At 39.5% G+C, this 22,557-nt stretch overlaps 1 protein-coding gene across 1 annotated transcript; it reads right to left on the reverse strand.

Moving 5' to 3' along the window:
- Positions 1 to 330: 330 nt before the first annotated feature.
- On the reverse strand, positions 331 to 22,321 carry c1qtnf12 (C1q and TNF related 12). Its single transcript, XM_060894806.1, has 8 exons — positions 21,232 to 22,321; positions 10,058 to 10,159; positions 9,799 to 9,910; positions 8,361 to 8,542; positions 5,469 to 5,577; positions 4,036 to 4,129; positions 1,589 to 1,667; positions 331 to 1,501 (listed from the first exon to the last, which is right to left on the reverse strand). Exons 1-8 carry the CDS (start codon positions 21,403 to 21,405, stop codon positions 1,403 to 1,405), a joined length of 951 nt encoding a protein of 316 aa, XP_060750789.1. The 5' UTR covers positions 21,406 to 22,321; the 3' UTR covers positions 331 to 1,402.
- Positions 22,322 to 22,557: the final 236 nt, after the last annotated feature.

A 22,557-nucleotide genomic window follows, 5' to 3' on the forward strand; every position in this document is an offset into this window, starting at 1 on the left:
CCCCAGAAAACAGCATTATATCTGCACTGGTAGTAGAAGTATAGTTCTATCGAATCAGAATCAGCATGGTGGCACAAAACCGCTAATGTTTGCAGGAATAACAAAAATACAGCACCAATTAATAAATATTTGCTTCACGTAATACAAATATTTCAAGTTTTCAGGGTGGAGTTTACATTTAAAAATACATAAAGCAAAGCCAGGGAGTTTAATCGTCATAAAAGTCAAAGTTCATCATCAACTATCAACAAACATTACTTTCATTTATTGAAAATTAAAAATGTTCAAGCTCCATGCTATAGTACAGTACAAACCCCTGAAGAGTAAATCTGCTTACAAACGGTGTTTTATTCACATTATTTATTATCGCTCTCATATTGATATCCTAATACTCACATAAATACTTTAAACAATTGTATTTAACTCATATATTTGTCTGTTATGAAATAAATGAATTCAGCTTGTCCACAGCAAGCAGGAAGAAAGAAAAAAAAAAAACAATGAAGAAGGCTTGTTGTTTTTGACGTGGTCGTGACATCCGGGAATACATGAAAAGTGTTCAAAGAGGAATCTCTCTAACGTGTCTAATTTGTCATGGAGACACCGGGTTGAAATGTGCCCACATACATTCCAGGGATCCTAGCTCAAATCTGGAAGTTTTTAAAGCAGGGTATGATGAATAAACACAGTCAGAATTATTGCTTTTTATGGTGAGCTTGATCGCCTCGAGGTTCTGCCCTTTCACAAGCTGGAGAACATGTTCATTACGAAGCAATCGTGATGCGTTTTCCGAGTGCAGGTTGTTATGGTGCGTTATCTATTGTGTGATCGTTAGGAGTCAACAAAGCAGGAGGTGTGTACATTAGAAACGGGAACGCCAACAGGAGGTTCTGTCGGGTTCAGTGAGTCCATAGCCAGCGCCTTTTTGAGAAATATACCTCGTCCGCTACGCCATAGCCGTCGACTTACTCAAATAATTAATCCATTTCATAGTCATTTTTCATTCCAAAGCAATGTTTATCTTATCATATATCTCATTATACATCTACTGTAGATTATATAAGTATCACAAAATAAATTCTGTTCAATATCATATACTTAAAACTCAGATAAAAACAAAAAAATGTTATTTTGCCACATATGAAAATACTTTTTTTTTGCATGCCTACAGCTGAATTAAAGATCCACATTGTCTTTTCATTCCAAGCTGTGATAAGAATTGCATCCGACTGTCTTTTACCGGCGGCGTAAAAACAGATGTGCCACAGTCAGTGGTTCAGTCATCTCATACTGAAGCGTTTGCAGAGCAATTAGCTGCCTCTGGCTGTCCACTATGTGATTCAGTGTTGGATGGCAGTCCAAAAGGAAGCAGTCTCAGACGGGAGGAAAAGGGGAATGGCGGCTATACCCCCAACAGCATGCCCATAAAATCTGAGCCGTTCTGTATCGTGATTGAAGCTCCTGCTGCGTTATCCACGAATATAGAAGTGTACTGACCAGCCTGAAGAGAAAACACAATAACACCGGTCAAAAACATTAAAGCATTAATATCACCCCTGCACCGTATGTGTCCGGCTTAGACTCTAACCTGGAGCTCCAGCAATCCATGAACATACACCGTGAATATCTTGCTGTTGCTCTCCAAGCCAACGATCATCTCCAAAGAACTACACATGGAAGTCAATGCATTAATAACAGAAAGCAATAAATAAAGTGATTTTCATGGATATAAGAAAGAAGAAACAAATACAAAAAATAAATATAAGCAATAACACACAACAGGATGAATTGTCCAAGCTGACAGAAGCTGTTATAGGGTTTATAAATGTGTGAAATCTTTTTATGAAGGACGTCTCAAGTCTTCAGCTCTAACTGAGCGCTCATGCTCGTGGCAGTGGAACGGAAAATCAGAAGTGACGCTCTGACTTCTGAAGATTCGCAGCGCGGCTCTGCCGCATTTCCGCCACAGCTCTCGGACGGAAAATGAAGAATTTGTCATGGTGAATCAATCTTCCTGACGGTCTCTCTAAAGTGCTTCACTACCTCACATTCTCAGGCTCTGTTTCACCAAACCAAATCCAGAATTTTATGATTTTTGTCTTTCAGGTTGCAATCTATCATCATTCACTCTTAGTTGACTAGTGACCATTTCTTTAGCAATAATCTTTCTGCACTGGTGTTACTGGTGTGCTTTGCATCCTGTAATAAGAGAAGGACAGAAAACCTTTAAGTAAATAATCTTTTAGCAGCCAGGTCAGATTTTTTGCCAACACATTTCCACCCCTGTTGTTCCAAGGAGCCTGTTGTTAAAGTCAAAGGTGCTACCCTAATGGTCAAAGGTTACCAAGGGTACTGAACCAGGCTCAAGGTTTAAGGACATTTCAGGTTTTTTTTTAAAGGTCTGCTCCATTTTAACACAGGAAATGCCTTGCTGCTTCCACACAGGCCGGAACAGACGACATAATTTACAGCCCGTAAATTTTGGCTCAAGATATTCTGGCATCCTAAGAGTAATCAGGTTTACGAACCATCTCTTTCGCGTTTGCGCAGGGCGTAACTAGAGCAACAGCAAAAAAAAAAAAAAAAAAAAAAACGAATTACTGCTGCCTTAAGGGATTTGCCTGGATCTACCCTCGATTCTCTTCCCCTCTGTCTTTTTTCTTCAGCTAAAATCATTTTTTCGTTTGATTTCTTAAAGAGGACTTTTATGACATGCGTTCGCTTGCCCAAAACACTTAAACAAGAACCACATGGTCTTAATTCCAAGAGGAGCCGAAGAAAAATACTAATTTTCATCACCAATGATGTATTCTCTGAGCGGGGTCATGCATGAATTTATGAAGATGTGGATACGGTCTGTGGAAACAGAGTCAAAATCGGGGGTTTGGCTGTAATAAATACATGAGGGGAAATTATACAGGCGACTGACTTTCTTACCAAAATTGCTGTTATAAGCAAAGATGTCTCCCACATGGGCTTGTTAACAGAGTTGACATTGTCTGACAACAGACGGAGCTCAAACCACCGAAACTAACATAGGGGCCAAAGAGAATCACACAGAATGTGATATACAATTATACATATCAGATTTTTAGAGTTTCAGCATCGTAAAAACGGTCCACAAAGAGCAGCGACATGTCGCTACTTACAGTAGAAACCCTGGAATAATGGAATCATACACCACGCTATGAACAAAGTACTAGCACAAAGTAGCAGAGTCACGCCACATGTTTTCCTTTCGCACTTGATGAAATAAAATACAGACAAATGCATTACTTCTTTCAGATGAACTGCACTGCATCTCCATACAGCCTGACTTGTTTCATTTGATACTCTGTCTGAATGCATTCGTTCGGAGCTGGAGTTCTCACATTTACTGGTCAGGTACTCCTTTAAAGTCTTTATGAAATACTTTTGTATATAGTATAATAGATTTTTCAGCTGTTTTGTATCTGTGGATTGATTGTGTATGTTGATGTACTTACAACATCTTGACCAGCTTGAATTATATTATACGTTAACATTCGAGAAACCTCACACCTTCAAGCGGTTATGGCTCTGGGTTGTTGATAGGAGGACCAGGGTTCAAGCAAGGCCCTTAACCCTCTCTGCCCCAGGGGTGCTGTATCATGGCTAACCCTGCGCTTTGACCCAAACTTTCAAAGTTGGGATATGTGAAGAAAGAATTTCACTGTGCTGTAATGTATATGTGACAAAATAAAGGCAGAAAGGAGAAAGGAAATTCTAGAAATTCCATCCAGTTTAACTAAAAGTACAAGCTTGCAGCTAACAATCTGCTATTGCTGCTCCAGTAACGATGGGCTACAGGGGGCAGGACATACAGTCTATGGTTCTAATTGGACGACCGTGAAGATCTGCACATACATGAATCATGATGATTGTTTTTGTTTTTTTATCACAGACCCCCTTATGGCAATTTTATGGCAATTCATCTCTACCACTATAAGACAATTTTCAAAATTTCATAGTTTTGAAAATCCCGTGTGGAGAACCTTCTGCATCCAGAACACTCACGTGTATCGATGGCAGAGAGACTCAATGCAGATCAGGACTCTCACGTTGTCTCGAGCCCTGAGTTGGTTTTTACTCCTTTTCACCTCACTGTGGTCTGCAAAGAGAAAACACAATCAGTTTCACTCCTGGAGCTAAACAACTGGAAGACTTCTGTGAGTGTATTCAAACATTGTGAGGCAAACTGAAAGAGAAGACCAAAAAAAGAAGAACTAATCTGATTTTCCTTTACTGAAGTAAACATGGCGTAAAGCCTGCAATGTCATCAGCAGTATAAACAGTAAGGTATTGGCGTGTTACTGACGATAAGTGCCAGGGAACTGAGGGAATGTTGTATACCACACAGAGACAGAGTCGAATCGCAACAGTCCAGCACGGCCTGAGCGTGGATCGAGGTGATATTTACGAATTTGTCACGGGATGATGGAGATTCTATCATAGTCGTGTACTGAGAGATAATGCCTGAAGCAGAACATAAAAAAAATTTGCCCCAGGAAAGGATTTAAGGCATTTGTTCCAATCATAGAAAAATGACAATGCGTAAAATTAAAAATGACCTAAAATTAAAGACTAAAAAATGTCTGTTCGTCACGCTGGTGTTTGAATTTGTGATTCTGATCGGTCAGAGGGCATTCAGTTATTTTCTATGACAGGACAAAACAGTGAATGCTGTGAGTTTATATTACTTCCTAGTATGTTTCTATAGTAACAGTTACGGTATGGCACAAAACACAATCACTTTTCCTTATCACTTCTTTTACTATCACTTAATGTTCTTCTTTATAATAACTAAAATAAAGTATTAAGGGGGCACGGTGGCTTAGTGGTTAGCACGTTCGCCTCACACCTTCAGGGTTGGGGGTTCGATTCCCGCCTCCGCCTTGTGTGTGTGGAGTTTGCATGTTCTCCCCGTGCCACGGGGGTTTCCTCCGGGTACTCCGGTTTCCTCCCCCGGTCCAAAGACATGCATGGTAGGTTGATTGGCATCTCTGGAAAATTGTCCGTAGTGTGTGATTGCGTGAGTGAATGAGAGTGTGTGTGTGCCCTGCGATGGGTTGGCACTCCGTCCAGGGTGTATCCTGCCTTGATGCCCGATGACGCCTGAGGTAGTTCGGATAAGCGGTAGAAAATGAGTGAGTGAGTGAGTGAAGTATGTTAAGAGATTTGGTGTATTGTCTCAAAATATCCAAATATCACTGAGTATATTAATACTTAGCCATAACAGTACTTGGTTTATTCTGAGAATCTCTCTGGACATGACTACAAGCTTCTTGATAAGTCTTCTTTATACAATTGGGTCTCCATTACAGTCATTTCAGAACAGCTTGACAGCTTGACTGCAGTATCTGTTGTTTGCTTGCAACAGTATTGTATCTAATGGATACACAGAACTATTTCCAAGCATTAAAAAGCTAAGATTTGTGTGATCGTCTTACCAATATGGACGTTGGCAGAGAACTGATAAATTCCGGTGATGGGTGCTGTAAATCGGCCAGTGGACTGATCCATCCCTGTTCCTCTGAGAAAGGCACCTTTGGCAGGAGGCTGAAGGTAAGAAGCAAGTGAGAATTACTGAGCATGACAAGCATTGCCAGACACCAAAATACCAACGTCTATGTTGCATTTATTTATTTATAATATAACCTATACGGCTTAACAAATACACTTGCAAAAAAGACCCCTGCAGAGAAAATGTTGTGTCTTTTGAGTAGCATTCCAAACTATGAAATGTTTTAAGAATGTCTTTTTTTTTTAGGCAGTTTAATACACTGCAATATAATAAGCCCACATACTGTTACGAAATAAATCGAGTTCGGTTTGGGAGCAGGGAGACGTTAAGGGTTCAGAAATATTTTGTATTCTGCCAAGACGCCTCCATTCCTGTTTTTGATCATCGCTGTATGGGGCGGTCATGCCAGGCCGCATTATTCTGTATTACGCCTTCCGAATCTATCAGAATGATTTTTTACTTTTGTCATGACAGAAAATAAACTCAAATAAAAGCATTTAACTGGACTTTTATCGTGTCATTCTTTTACGGCATGAAAGACTTGAAATTAACATTTACAATGCATTCTTAAAATAAAATACGATCGTGATTGATTGCTTTGAGAAAGGTCTAAAATCAGCCATTCTTCTACACAATTTATAAAAACGTTCCAGCTGAGTGCACATTCTATTACTGGTAAGAAATCATGCACCTTTAAACTTTGATGCTGTTTTAGCAGTGGCATGCTTGGCACCGCAGCCTTTTATTGGGGAATCTTGTCTACATTCATCAAAGCCCTGGGTTTTTTTTTCATTCCTGGTGCAAAGGCCACTTCACAGATTACAAAGGCTTTTTTTTCTCCCTGACGCTCCCTTATATGCCAGCGTCTCACTTCCCAGCACCAGCCGCGTCAGAATGTCACAAGACATAGCTCTTCCCTGAAGCAGTGTGCCATTTCAAATAGCATCTATTTTTTTTATCCCTACAGCTCCCTGGTCCAAGTCCCAAACAGTGTACCTTTTTGTACAGTGCCAAGAAGGCAATGTGGCACATTTGAAAAAGGAGATATTTTTCAGTAGGAGGATTGTCAGAGGCTCAGGTTTGCTCCTGTCTGGATGATTGGCTAATCCAGACGACAAGAGCTATTCACACTGAGACACGCTGCTCCCAAATGTGGCACGTAGTTTACAGAACTGTGTAACGATGAGGACACGACTGCAGGGCTTGAATAAATATTACATGCATAAATATTCACCTTATTCCCATATCTTGTACTGTAAAAGCCTGGAATAAAAAAGACTCAATAATCTACACAAAATATTTAATTGCAATGAAAAATTTATATCGTATGCAAAATTATTAACAAAGTGTTGTAAGTGCATAAATATTCACCCCATTGCTGTAAAATTCCTAGATCTGGTGCAACCAGTGATCATAAGAAATTTACAAATATGTTAAATGGACACAGAATAAAGATATATAAAGCCAATAGAAGACGGATGGAACAGACACAGCCAAGGAAAGACATACAACATCCTTGGTTTGATGAGTCGAAGACTCAAGCGCTTTGTTTGGCGGAAACCTGAGACGTCTTATTACCATGAGAACACCGTCCCCATAGTAAAGCATGTTGATGGTAGCATTGTGTTAATAATTGGGCTTTTGATTGCTTTTCTGACTAATGCCCCCTTTAACTTATTGTGTTCTGAGAAAATGTTTCACTTTTCCTGGAATTTGTTGGATTGTTTGGAGAGGTTTTCAAGGTATGTCCTGTAAAAAACTTCAGGAACTGATGTATTCATACATCTATATTTATTAATCATATTTCTCTGTATATTGCTACTGGATGAATGAATTTCTATCTATCTATCTATTTTCCCATACTTGAATTCCATTTAACTAATTTAACTCTTTTTTGATTGCATCATTATTAATTAAGCGGATTCAAACCAACTTGATGAATGGCACTTGATCTAAACAACTTTTATGTTTCAATGTGAAGAATTTTCCCAAATATTGGGTTATTTTGTGTTGATTTATGACACATGATGCCCCAATTAAGCCCATTTGAGCCATACCAGTTTCAGCTTGTACCACTACAAATTGTGGAAAAGTTCAAGGGGGGTGAAAACTTATGCCCTTCATTTTAAGTGGAACTTGGATCCAAATCAAAGAGGTTCACAAAAGCCTGGAATTTGTGCAAAAACAAGTCGTCGTCACCAACATTAGTGCTTAAATGAGCTATTACTCAGGTCCACTGAGTGCTTTTCAGGGTATGATGTTAAACTGCGTCCATTATTATTATATTATCATTGGATCTTCTCTGCTCCTGTCTCTCTCTCTGTCTCTGTCTCTCTCCCTCTCTCTTTCTCTCTTATTGATTTACTCATTATGTTCTCCACACACAAACAGCAGGCTCATAAACCAAAGGCTGCCTGTGATTTTACTTCAGCCCACCTGTTTTTGTTTTTATGCATATGTTCTTTTCATGGCATTAAAGAATAGAGTGAAATGGAGATATGATTACGAGTGATTAAAGCTCTTGTGATGAGGTAATGCACAACGAGGGAAGATAAAACAGTGGACGCAGAAAGAAAAACAGACAGGGTGAGGAGAGATGTTGGAAAAAAAAAACACTACTGCCTATCAGTAAGAGCCACATCATGTTATCATTAGCACCCTCACCTTTATATGATATTTTCAGACAATGCTGTTGACAATGCTGTTGGCTGTTACCCATCTCTGCATGTCACCTCCAAATAATATTCAATTATTTTAAAAACCTTTGCATCAATTCTCTTTAATTCGTTCCCCAGGAGGAGATTTTCATAACGCTTACTGTCTGGAAGTTCTGCAGCTCAGTCAGTGTCTTCTTCTCTACCACGACAGGACCTCTGAGCTTACAGTGGAAGGCTTCTTCTATCCTCCTGTATGATGCCACACCTTCCAGTGCCAGCAGAGTTGTGGGCAGCTGGCTCTGCCCGCTTATCTTGTCCACCATCGCTCTTCTCTCTGTGGCTTCTGAATGAACACAACAGACCAAAAATGTCAATCAGAAACCATTTCAGACATGATTCAGTCACGCTACAATAACAACCAGAGAAAGCAGAATTAAAACATCTCTTTGCATCTAATATTTTTTAAATCACTTTTAATAGTTGCTGAGATTATATTTAATAGAATAGTGTGATGATTAATGTTCCTGAATTAAATATTATTTATTTATACACTTTCAATCATCTTCTTTAGGTTATCCAGAGTTGAGTGATTAGCTAGTTGCAAGAAGCAATGCTACTAGCTTAGCAACATTTTAGCAGCTGGGATATTTTCATTTTCAGTTAGTAGCTACTTTGTTAAACTTTTTTATATTATTTATTATTAATTGATTAGCTAGAAAATTGGAGCTAAGCTGCATGTTGCTAGCTTAGATCCAATTTTCTATCCGACCAATTTTCAAAATAAAATAGCTTTCTAGTAGTTTTTTCAACATGCAGCAGTGTAGCACTGTAAGCTAGCTAAAATAAACAAATTGTATTTTTAAACTGTATTTTTTATTATTGTTCTATTTTTTGTAGTTCTTATTAAGAGTGATGTACAAACAGTTACATTAACTCTATGATGGCATACTGTATTCTGTACAAAGCATACCTCAGTTCAAAAAAGACCCTTTGAAGACTTTTAAAGCACAACAAGCTAGATCAATAGCTAAGATCTTCCACATGTGCTAATGGAAACCTGTTTGAAACCCAGCCTAGTGTATATTTGCTTATTAATGTGTGAAAAACCCTGAAAACCCCCAGACTCTGTGTGTGTCAAATTGTCAACACTCAACAGATCAGTCTTAAAAAAAAAAAAAAAGCATATGGTTAGCATACACAAATTTAACAGGCTAGTTTCTGGACCATGAAAAGCTCCTTGTGTGTAATCACAGGTTCTCTAAGTGGTGTTGCACAAGCTAAGACCTTCTACAGTGGCTTTTGGAGAGCATGTTTGAGAATGTGTGAAAGTGAAGGCACTGGAAAACCACAGCCGCTTCAATGGCGTCGTTCGGCAGATCAGACTTTTTTAGAAACCCATATGGGTAGCATGTGCAGATTTTTAAAAGCTCTATGTCTTAGGTTCATGAGAAGCATCTCGTCCAATCACAGGTGCTGAGATTTCTAACATATGCAGATGGAGTGGTTTTAAGGTGTGTGTGTGTGTGTGTGTGTGTGTGTGTGTGTGTGTGTGTGTGTGTGTGTGTGTGTGTGTGTGTGTTTGTGTCTATTAGAACAGACCTTTGATCATTTCTTTAAATTCCTTCAACAAAACCTCTTGAGTGACCTCTGCACCAGGGGCCCCTGGTGGACCCTGAGGTCCTGGAGGGCCAGGAGGTCCCTGAGGTCCCGGCTGAAACATAACATACTCTTAATCTCTAACTCAAAGGTCATAAGACATGTCACAACATGACATAATAAATCATAACATCAGATCAGAAAGCAAATCAAATCAGATTAGAAATTGATGAGTGACACAGTATGATTTGAGATTCAATACCAGAGGTCGCTTCCTTCTCCGGCACTTTTCTGGGTTGCCAACAGGCCTCTTTACAAAATCCATCCATGATCCATGTGGGTCTACTCTTTGGCTCTCTGTGACCTGAATAAATAGAATTTCAAATATACATATTTATATGTTGTTTTTTTGTAAGCGTATAAGCATGCAAGACTTTGTTCGAGATTGTAGTCTTGGCTTTGGTTACATGTATCATTGATCACTCTGCCTGTGTTCACACATTTTATTTTTATTTTCCTCTTCAATGAGCCTTGGAAGACTGCACTAATTATGTGATTTATCAGACATGTTAAACCGGAATCGTTCTCCACTTGGCATTTGGTGTAGAGTATTGTCACTAAATCCAATGAGTCATAATTTCTGCTTACAAACCATCACTGGAAAATCTTGCCTAAAGATACTATTAAATGGTGCCAGACATCAATGCAGGTTGTTCTCTCTCTCTCTCTCTCTCTCTCTCTCTCTCTCTCTCTCTCTCTTTCACTCTCTTTTTCTTTCTTCATATTGTTTTTTCTTTTAACTGAATGAAGTGGTTTTGTGGCATGCTAAGCTACCACATAGTAAGTATGGTCCTGTTTTATTGATATTGCTCAGGTGATACATCAGATACTGCGACCTCCATATGAGATGTTATAAGTCACAATGGAAATAACGTATAGGGTTAGGGTCTAGGGATGAGGTAAGGATTAGTGTCTAGGCTTAGGTATAGGATTGAAATTAGTGTTGTGTCAGGGTCTAAGGTTAGTGTCTAGGGTTGGGGTCTAGGTTTTAGGATTAGGATCAAGGGTTAAGGTTCGTCTCATCTCATCTCACATTCACTCATATTGTGGTTATCAAATCTTGATAATCTTAACAAATCTGATATAATGCACACATTTTGCAAATAATCTAAATCCCAACTTGATGACAAACTCTTGATTATAGCATAATCCGGTGGAGATATGGACATTTCACAGCATCCAACCTGCAAAAACATGTGCTAGTAAACATTTAGCAAGCTGAGTGGCCTACACTAGCTAGCTAGATCTTTTGTTTGTTGTTTTACTCCGTGTAAGTTTTTTATTAAACTTAAATGTCATTTAGGAGTTATTGCCTGTTGAGCAGGTAACACTTGCTCATTAAGATAGATATCTAACTATGTAGTTAGATATGTGTATAAATTAACATGAGCTAGCTGGTTAGTGACTGAACCTAGCAAGCTACTGAAACCCTAAGCATTTGACTAAGTAGTCAGCTAACATGACCTTTATTAGTATCCATTTTTGGATTAGTTATCCAGGTAGATTTTTACTAGAGGACATATTAACTAGTAGTATCACTACTTTTATATTTACCCAAGTGAATAATATATTGACTGGAGACACAAGTAAAAAAATATGAACAATAAGGAACCACACTGCAGTGGCAAGACTGCCTTCAGTAGATTTTCTTTGGAATGATGTGGCGTTGGTTGCAAATTACCAACTTAGTCCTCCAGTTGTTTTAAACAGTTTGAACCAAATACATAGAACAATCCAAACAAAAACAATCTATACAAAAGAAGTAAACTCCAACACCTACAACAATGGATTTACGCTCTTCCCTAAAAGTCAAGTGACTGTCATGGAGATAAAAGTGAAGAGTCTTAGAGGTGAGGTGTCTGAAATGGAATTTGTTTGGGTTTGGCAGCCTGACATGGATCATTTATCTGTTAAACTAACATGCCATTTTTCATTGCAGAAAGACGTTTTCTTATGCAACGACAAAGTAAACCCTTGTTTTGTTTTGTTTTGTTTTTAATCTCAAATATTCTGGTATGAAAGGGGCTTGTATTTTGGTTTTGGTTGGGCAAGGTTTTTTCTCTCCCTCTCGTTTTTCTTGTGACAGCAGACAAAATAAACAACTTAAGTAGAACACGAGCTTCTTGCGTGTTGGACGTCTTTGTGTTTGTGTTGTGCCTCAGGAGCCCTGAGACATGAAAAAGACAGACAGGCTCAGTCAATTGTAAATATATTGTTAAGGCCAAGAGTAATTTTTCAGAAGGTAATTGGTTCCTCATTGTTCCATTTCCTGGAATGATGCCTGAATGCAAATAGGAGTAGGATTGGCTAAGCTTGCTAAGGAAAGTAGCTTAAGCTAGCCATATATTTAGTGTATAAATAACTTAGCTGGTAGATGAAAAATGAACAGTGAAGGTTAGATTTTGATCAAATTTCTGTTTATTGAAATAAATTGTAAGATTTCTCATTATATAACTTGTAAATGATTAAGCTTTAGGTGAGAGACAGTGTTAGTGTTCATCCATGTGGGCTTGCTCTGGGTTCTCAGGTTTCCTCCCACAAAAGCATGCCAGAAAAAGTTGTGAATGATGGAGATACCAGGTATCCCATCCAGGGCATGTCCAGTGACCAGTTTATTCATGTTTAAAAAAAAAACACTAATTTATTAGAATTTATCACAAGGTTGTTTCCATCCAAGAAGTTTCCATCTAGTTTTCTACAGAAGTATGGAAGCATCAACACCTTATCGAAACCACATCGAAACAGCGATGGCTCTCGGCAAACACTGTGAATGAACAGACACATATCGTGCATGTGGCGACACCATAATTCTCTCAAAGCAGGGGATTAGTGAGCAACAAGACAATGCACATGAGCTTTGTAAAATTTCGCACAGGAACAGCACATGTTCTGTCTGTGGTAACAATCGAGACCACCGTAAAAGTGCAAATCTGCCACTCCATAGCCCGGGGGAAATAAATAAGGCTCAGCGTTGCTGTGTCAAGAAACAAGCTAAGGATTGTGAGCACATAATAATAAGAAGAACGATACCATGCCCCTAATGTAGCACAGATCGGTTTCAAAAACCAGAATGATGATGAAGATGACGGTGGTGCCAAACCACCGTCTTTATTCCAAATAATTCAAGAAGCGATCCTCATTGTCTTGTTTGTGAAACAGCACTCATGCAATGTTCTTTGTAAACAGAAGCGGCAACATGACCAGCGTGGAAAAAGCTGCTACGCTGAATTATGTGAACATTTTGAGAAATGCCTGTCATGGATCATGCCAAGGAGCTTGTAGCTCAGCATACCTCCACCTACGCACTTTTATGGACCTAGTTTTTCCTCTGATGATTTGGGTTTGTGGTTGTTAAAATAGCAGTGCAGTTTGGGGCAGGGCTGCCAAATACTCCATTATGGGTGACCTGGTGGAAAGAAAGAATTTTACTCAATAATATACGCCTCCCACAGAAGTAATCTAGAGAAGATGAAAGGAAAACACAAAGCTTCGTAATTTATTAGCCTATGAATAAAACACTGATGTAGTAGGGGTGTCAAGGGGTGTCAAATGGTATGTGGATGTTGGATACCTAATAGTTTAGCTTGAACCACAGAAACACTAGCACACGATGCACAGTTCAGTATAATTAGCTCTGTTTTCTTTTTTTTTTCAAGATAATCAGCGCCTAAGTAGTGAAAGTAAGTGACATGTGTATACCTGCAAATACGCAATTACGAAATAATTTGACCACAAAATGTATCTGGGCATGAAGAAACTGAAAATTGTTGCTTTTGGTTTTGGATTTTTATAAGAGCAACACTGTACCTGTAAGTTGTGACATGCTATAATTGTCACGTAAGCCTTTTTCAGTATGTTCTTTGCTGCATTCGTTGAATACTTTAGTCAAATTCAAGGCTCCACATGACTTTAAAACAGAATAGTTTCACATCAGGCTTTTTTTTTTTTTTTTTTTTTTGAAAACCTCTCCAAAGTTCTGCCACATAGTATTTGTTTAACATTTAAAGGAAATTTGAAAATGAGCTTATTTTGAGCAACAAAAGTGGGAGGAACGAGAGGCTGCCTGCCACAGCAAACATAAACACAGCCATTAAACTATTTTGTGGCCACCATCGACAGCCATGCAGCACTGTCTTTTTGTGGAGAGGCTTAATGATTGTTTAGGCTTACATTTCCATGCCATTACAATCAGCTTGGTTATGATTAATATAATTCCAGATATTCGTGCCATGACTATGCATTAGGCCTTAATTTTTTCCATTGCATTTACTGACAGGCGTGTAGGCCGTATTTCTACAGCCTATAATTAAGCCCACGCACGCACATCCTGCACAAGCTAGACTAAATATTGCATAAATAATGAATCTTTACAAATTGGGTGCCCCTTACACCAGACAGACTGTCATGTTTTCTATTTATTTGTATCAGATATAGAACATAAGCTATTATATACAGCAGGGAAAATGGAAACACGCCAGAAAAAGCACTGCCCAGCTCTCTGAAGTGAAGAAAAAAAGCAAGAGGTTGGTCTACTTTTAGAATGAGGCCAGTGAAGCATTTTGATGCTCAACTTCTTCAACTCAGCCTCGGATAATTTTGCTTGGATACCGTCCATTTGTACATGAGAAGTGCTGAGGTAATCATAAAGACTGCCCTGTTTTCATCCTAGCACTCGTTTTCACAACACACTCTCAGAAATACCGTATTAAACTTTACATTTGCTTGTCACTGATCTTAGTTGATCTCCTGGGAGAAAAAAAAAAATCCAGATTATATCTCCAGATTATTTTAAAGATTTGGAATGTTGCTCTGGAGATTTGCCTGTTCAGCCACAAGAGCGTCAATGGTGTTGTGTACTGATGTTGGGCGAGAAGTGCTGGCATTCCAGTTCATCCCAGAAATGTTCAATTGGATTAAGGATCTGTGAAGTGAAGTGCTTTGTGCAGGACACTTGAGTTCTTCCACTCCAACAGTGATACACCATGTCTGGACACACTTGCACTGTTGTGCTGAAACAGGTCTGCTAATCGTACAGCATAGAAATACTAAACAATTGCATGCTTCCAACTACGTGTTTAAAGAAGATTCATATACTGTATGGTTGAGATGCTCAGGTACCCACATGATTTAAATCATATATCTAGGTGTATGAAGTGTTCCATGACAAAACCACCACAGTGACAAGAAAAGAGTTCCTCATGGTGTCTCGGGGAGTTTTTCCTTGCCACTGTCATTAGACCGTCATTCATTAGAGATCTAAACATTTTTTTATTGTCTATTGTTTAAGCAGTATAGAATTAAAACAAAATTGAAGGTTTACCTTTAGAGCACATGGGTGTGTTATACTGTATACAATAAATGTGAAGAAAGGTGAAAAGCTCTGACTGAGTACTTTATAATTTACCGCAGAACAAACTGTACTGATTGCCATCACTAAATTTCAGTTTTGAAATGTAGTGTAGTTACTGTACAGTACACAGTCACCATTTCTTTCGTACAAAAAAAAGGTTGACGGATGTTTATAGGGAAAAAAACCAACAACTACAAACTTGCACTCAGATTCCTGAATGCTTGCATTTGTCCTCTTTTTTATGATTAGTTGACTAATCAAGTTTGTGGAAAATAATTACGTAATAACATAAAAGCAGCCATATTTAAGTATCATCAGGTTTATCCTGAGCTCAGTTTATTGTCTGCTATGATTTTTACATGTTGTCACCGTGTGGGTTTTTTCTCCAGCTTTCCAAGGTTTCCTTTTAACTCCCAAATGGTTTCAAACTTGGTTTTTGAACCATTCATGGTGTTTTCCCAACTCGCTCCCAGTATTCCAGACTAGGCTCCAGATCATCACTTCCTCTTCCAAAAAAAAAACTAAACTCATTATAAACTCATCTAAAATCACCAAACAGAACTACAATTTAATTTTTCATTCAATTTCCTTTGACTCCAATTTCCTAAGAATACCATTTGTGAGGTTCTTAAGACAGAAGTAGATGTTTTGCATGTTTTTTGTTTTTTTTTTGTAATATGTATAACCTATTTTCTATGCAAAATTTTTTTTCTGTTTATGCAAGTTAGCAAGCGTTTAAATTCCTGACACATGGATCTGTTCGACTTTTCTCAGCTGATGAGGTTTTACAAAATGAGCGAATTAGGCTATACTAAGTGCTATTGGTTAACCTTCATTTTCGATGTGTTGCTTTATGCTTTATATCCGAGAACTGTGTTGCCGTCCGATTATAATGCAAATTTGAAAATGAAAGAACATTTAAAATGTGCATTTTAAATAAAATTTAAAAAGTTCAACGTTGTGAGTTATATATTCCATAGAGTTCTCTTGTAAGATATGTGATTTTGCCTGCAAAAGAAATGTAGTTTTACTCTTCCCGCTGCTCGTATTCACAACATACTCAAATCACCAGCACACATAAGGATTAGGATATTTGTCTTCCTTAAGGAATTGGCAAAAACACAGAATGATATCTTTTATCAGTCGTCATCAGTCATCATCTGCAGTAACCGTTTTATCCTGCGATGGGTTGTGGAATGATGCTGCAGGGCATTCACACCTAGAGGTATTTTAACAGAGCTAATTCACCTATGGGGGGCACGGTGGCTTAGTGGTTAGCACGTTCGCCTCACACCTCGAGGGTTGGGGGTTTGATTCCCGCCTCCACCTTGTGTGTGTGGAGTTTGCATGTTCTCCCCGTGCCTCGGGGGTTTCCTCCGGGTACTCAGGTTTCCTCCCCCGGTCCAAAGACATGCATGGTAGGTTGATTGGCATCTCTGGAAAATTGTCCGTAGTGGGTGAGTGCGTGAGTGAATGAGAGTGTGTGTGTGCCCTGCGATGGGTTGGCTCTCTGTCCAGGGTGTATCCTGTCTTGATGCCCGATGACGCCTGAGATGCCAAGGAGACCCGAGGTAGTTCGGATAAGCGGTAGAAAATGAGTGAGTGAGTGAGTGAGAGTAATTCACCTATCTGCATATATGTGCTCAGTGCAGATTAGGATTTTTTTTGTAATTATGGCTGACTATTGGAATGTGTCTATGGGAATCTGTTTCTCACTGATCTCACAACGGTCTCATATCCGTTCCTGTTTCAGTCCATCCTGAGTGGCTGTGATGGAGATAAAAACACAGGTAGATGTGAGCTGTGAAGGTGAGCTGAATGAAATGGAATATGTTTTGCTCACTGTTAACTTTTCATCGCTGAAAGTAATTTCCTCTTCTTACGCAGAATGTAACAATGTTGGGGTTTTTTCATCCCTATGGCCTTTGGACATCATTGGCGTGTGTCCTCGCTGTTACACTCATCTCCCTCTTGCCATTCAGCCACCATTCCACTCCAGTGCGTTGTTCCATTCCGGTGTGAAAAAAAAAAACCCTACATTTTACATGCGATCTTATACACATTTTTACCATGTGTGCTTGAGAGAAAAAAAACTACTTAAAAATTAGTATGTGGAAAGAAAAAATCGTGAGAAAATCACATGTGAAGACTTTCTTATGTTCATCATGTGATTATTAAAAATAGTTGAAGTCCATGTTACTGTTCTGTAAGCATGGACACAGGATTGGACCCCACTTGAGGCCCCCAGAAAAAGAAAAAGTGGGAGGGAATGGACAAAACGCAATGATGCCATGTTCCCGGCGTTGCTTTTTACGGATTGGTGGACAGATTTACAATCACGATTATATGAGCACACTGGCGGCACGCCTCTGTGCCGTACCTACAATTAAACCCTGGGTTGATCCCAAGTCATTATGCCCTTTGGGATCCAGGAGATACAAAAGAAAAATGATCATTTCACTGCGTGTCAAACAGGAGGCCATATTTTCAAAGGCTTTCACTGAACAGGTACCATGTAGTTTTCATTATTTCATGTCATCACTCCTTCCTGCCTAAGGTTTGACAGCTAATATGCTCCGGACGGACAAATATAGAGGTGGCTCTTTTGTGTTTGGTGAAATATTTGTTTGGCAGATGCCATAAAGTTCCTTTCATCACATCCTTACATACACAGTGAAACAGTTAACTGCTGTGTTATTACTCGAGAGGAAAGTTGGAGAGGCGCCCATTAGGCCCATGGGTCATTAAATCAGTGACAACAAAGACGGCTGTATCTAATTTACACCGCCATCTAGCACACGTTTACAAAACACACCGCCGTGTACAGTATGTGTCAAGAATGGCTGGGAAACTTTCCACGGACAGAGATCCGAGCTGAGGTTAGCTGGGGCCCCGTGTTGTTTTTAATCTCTTGGCAGTGTAAACATTGTATAGATATTTTTGTGTCAGAGCGAGCGTATATCGAGTGCGCATTCCTTTGCTAGTGAAGACATGTGAAGAGTAAAAACCACAAGGCCTATTATGAGCTCTGTAGAATTATTCAACCCACCTCCTTCCACAATACTGAGAAGAGGCTGATTGGAGCATCACACCTGCTTTTGTACAAAAATTACAGTGCAGAGATGGAGGCTGGAGTGGCTGCTCATTTTCCTCCTTTTTTATCTGTGGTAGGTCAAATGGATCATTTATGCCAACGCTTTGCGTCACAGAGATCTTAGTATTTTGATGGCTGCCCTGATTTTGGGAAGCACCTTTGATGATGGCGGTTCATTTTTTCCATAGGGTTGTTCAATGATAGCTCTGGAATTCATCACTCGGTGACTCAGTGGTTTGGGGTACTGAGCTACTCATGGAGGAGCTGCTGCTGTTGGGGCTTGAAAAAGACCTTTAAATGTTAGGTTTTAATCTCGAGTCACTTTGGATAAAAATGTCAGCCAAATTTAAAAACTTAAAAATGCTAATTTTAAATGTTAAATATGACAGTAACAACTTTCTTAATGTTGATTTTTTTTAAACGTCATATTTGTCATATTTGTTATTATTTATCCTTTATTTTCTGCAGCAGCATCCATGAGAAGATGAAAAAAGGTGCAGAGATGGAGCTTATATTGATTCTAGATTAGAAGACATTGTTTTATTAATCTGAAACAATTCCTGCATGATATGAGATAAAATGACACATAAGCCAAGTTCACATTCATATTTCCAGGACACGCCAATGTTAATTATGCCTTTGGCATGAACACAGGGGTTAAGTACAAACATTCAGAAGAATAAGCGAGCTGGAAAACGAGAGGGCTTACTTCTGTTTACTTATTTTAACTGAAGTAAGATTATAAATCGTATAAAGATTTGACATATTTTACTTTAATGCCTTTTAACATGCTTTAAATCTCTGAAATTGATCTTCGGCCCATAAACCTGGAGATCAACTTAACCCCGAATCCATAGCCCAGGTGATGTTGTTTGGCAGTGACACGATCTGGCATAACACAGGGTCTTAACGTGATTATGTCATTATTCCCTGATCGCATGGGACCAGATGAAAAGAATGTAAGCAAGGCAGGGGCAAAGCAGCTAATCCTCTTCTAGGTGTCCTCTTTCAGGACCCTTTCTGTGAGGCTTTGTGAGGGGCTTACACGGCCTGCTGCCCTGGTTTTTCTTTTTTTTTTTCGCCCTATCGGATGTCCCAGACACAGTGGAGTCAGGCTGGCCTGAGAATGACAGAATCAATGGGCTGGGAAAGAGCTCTGCCAAGGGTCTTTAAATATCTCCCCACCTAAACTTTCCCAGGAATTACATCATGGCAGCTTGCCTACACCGGACCACAGCAAGAAGATGGAGGAAGAAGAAGAAGAAGAAGAAGAAGAAGGAGGGGGAGAAGGTGGAGGAGGTTAATATCAGAAGAAAATGTATTGTTGGATGAAGCCTCCAGAGCTCATGGTGTCTGATCCAAATGACTTCTGAGTTAAATATAAAATTATTACTGCCTGTATATCAGTGGGTAAAATTCACATAAAATTCAATTCAAAAATTGATTTTATTTATTTTTTAAATATTTATTTATTTATTTATTTATTTATTTGCTCATTTACTTATTAATTAATTATTTTTTTATGTTTTAATAATAATAATAATAATAATAATAATAATAATAATAATAACATTTATTTATTTGTTTGTTTGTTTGTTTGTTTGTTTGTTTATATTGTTTAATTTTTTAGTCCCAGTAATTAGATGCTAGTAATCAGGTACGCCCTAACCTAGCGCGCATATATACTAACTAATTAACCCCTCTAATGACTTAGATAAAATCTTAGATCTTGCTCAACTGCATAAGTCCAAGACATCTCACTATTAGTTTCAGGGAAAAATACATTTGTTTTGAACAAACTAAGCGAAGCATACAAATCATGAAGCGTACTGGTATGGAGGCGGCGAGCCAGAGGGAGTCATTTGAGAATGCCAACACAATGGGTGGGCCGAGAGAGGCAAACGGTCCAGTGGAAACCATTATATCTAAACAATACTTATGCAATAAATAAACAGGGTTGAACTGGCAAAACATTTGTCATGGTAAAGCCTGAGGATATGCATGCATACTTGCATTCAAACTCAGTCACCGCATGTGGGCGTTCATGTCGCCTGACTAATGCTGAACCAGACTAAAGTTAATGCTGACATAATATTTTACATGTTCACTTTGGAAAATGTTATTTTTGGGAGTGGAATAAACTTCAAAATACATTTGTGTCGGTCTGTGCTCTTGAGCTCTTATGGCTGCTGCTGGCTGCAGCTCATTAACACACTGAAGGCTTAATCAGTAAGGTGTCTGGAGGTAGATGGGGACTAATTGATGCACTGATCGGGCTCCCCAAGTGCACATTCCTCACATACCTAAGCCATTCATCCATTTGGACCTGCAAACATTACAGTAAATTGCACTTTCACTCTGTTTCAATCTCTATCATCCAAACGGTACACACCTGCTCCAAACAGGCTGAAACCCACGATCTGTCAATTATAGGCTAATTCCAAGGGCATATTCTTGGCTGACTCGTAAGCGTGGGAGGAAAAGTAACACAAATAGCCCTGAATTCTACAGTAGCCTTTCTTTTTCTCTGAGGTAAAACAGCCAAAGACTTCTACACTTACCCTACTCACAGACATGATTATGATGGTCAGAATAAATCACTTGGGTTCCCTGCTGTCTGATGAGTATTCCAGATTTGCTCTGCTTAAGGAAATGTATCAGGGTTCTCTTTCCCATATGTTTACAATATGATATCAAGACAAATGTGGCTATCTAGTGATAAAGACACTTTTTGGACCCTTAAATCATCCACAAATAAACCAGATTTTTTTTGTTTCTGCGTGTTTATGATAAATAAGGACCTACAAAAGATATTTAGAAAAGATCTATCCTCATTTCAGGTGAAGATGTACTTCCAGCAAAGCCATACACAAAGAAAGAGTTGAGAGAACAGGTTAGGAAGAGGCAGAGGAATTAGACAGGAGACGTTTACCTTTGTGCTCTCATCCTCCTCCTCGCTGTTGGAAAGTGTTGTGTTGAACACCTCTGTGTGCTGCGGGGGCATCTCTTTTGGCCTTTTGCGCGCTTTTTTGGCCTCAGCCCCTTCCAGGAGTGTGCACTGACTCCAAAGCAGAGCTGCCAAGGCGGCTAGCAGCCAAAGGCGCATCTTTGGTTCTGCAGTCAAAATCTCGCAAAAGCAGTCTTCAGATCCTTCAAACAAGCCTCGCTTTGGAGCGCACACAACCCTCTGTTGGGGACAACTTGAGTTTCCCCAACAATGCTTGGATTCAGTGGAGCAAAATGGTTAAAGGGACAGGCACTTCAACTCAAGGACTCCCTTCTTAGGGAGGAAGGCTTGAGGTGATGATGGTCTCAGTAGGTAGCAAAAGTAAAGTTCACACTAAGCTGAAAAGCTCACTCTAAGGAGTGTCAAGTAGAGCAGTCCTAGGGAGTGACAGATCACGGCTGGTCTGACAGCAAATAAACCCATTAGTGAGATTTTTCACGCTTCCTGCCCCACTGGGGGTGGAGGGTACCATGGGGCGCCTGTAGAGGAGGGGCCAGGAGCCAAGGCAAGGGAAGGAGGGGGCTGGAATGGTGGCTTCCCCAGATTCTCTTGTTCTTTCTCTGGCTCAGAGGCTGTGGTGACAGTTATGATGAGCTGGAGTTTCTCTAGTGAGTGTAGTCGTCTGCTCCTGAAGGTGGATGGAAAAAAGTCCTTGGGGAGTTAGAAGTTATAGTCACTCCAGTTGTCTTGACCTTTGCCCTTCTTTCAGCTTTGTTTTCTTTCAAGGAAGAAAAAAAATGTTTTCCCACAGACACCTTTAAGCAAGCTACAAAGAAGGAGAAGGACTTGGTGGAGACAGCTATTGCTGTTTTCTTGTCGATGTAGCCACTTGCACACTCAACTCAGAAGCCCCTAAGTCAACAGCCAAGTATGAAACCACAAGCACACACACCTCCGTGTCTGGGCTGCGTGGTGGGTCCTGCCTGCTCTGTGCCTGCTTGTTTCGACACACTTGCTTTTTCCAATCTCATGCACTCCTACACTCCCCAATCTTCCTGACTGAAGCATACAGGAGGGCTCACAGCAGAGTTTATCACTCAGCGCTCTCTCTCACTCCCCTCCTCTCTCTCTCTCTCTCTCTCTCTCTCTTTCTCCTCCCTCTCTTTTCTGATTCCCCTTGCTCTCTTCTCCTCTTCAGTAAAATTGGCAGGCCTTCTTGTTTCACTGGCCTGTTTTATCTCACAAATAAAATGTTCATGTGAGCTTCTTAGAGCTACTTGGAGGGCTTCAGGGGATGAGTATGTGTAAGTG

This window comes from Tachysurus vachellii, chromosome 19 (genome assembly GCF_030014155.1).
Source record: "Tachysurus vachellii isolate PV-2020 chromosome 19, HZAU_Pvac_v1, whole genome shotgun sequence".
Lineage (NCBI taxonomy): Eukaryota > Metazoa > Chordata > Actinopteri > Siluriformes > Bagridae > Tachysurus > Tachysurus vachellii.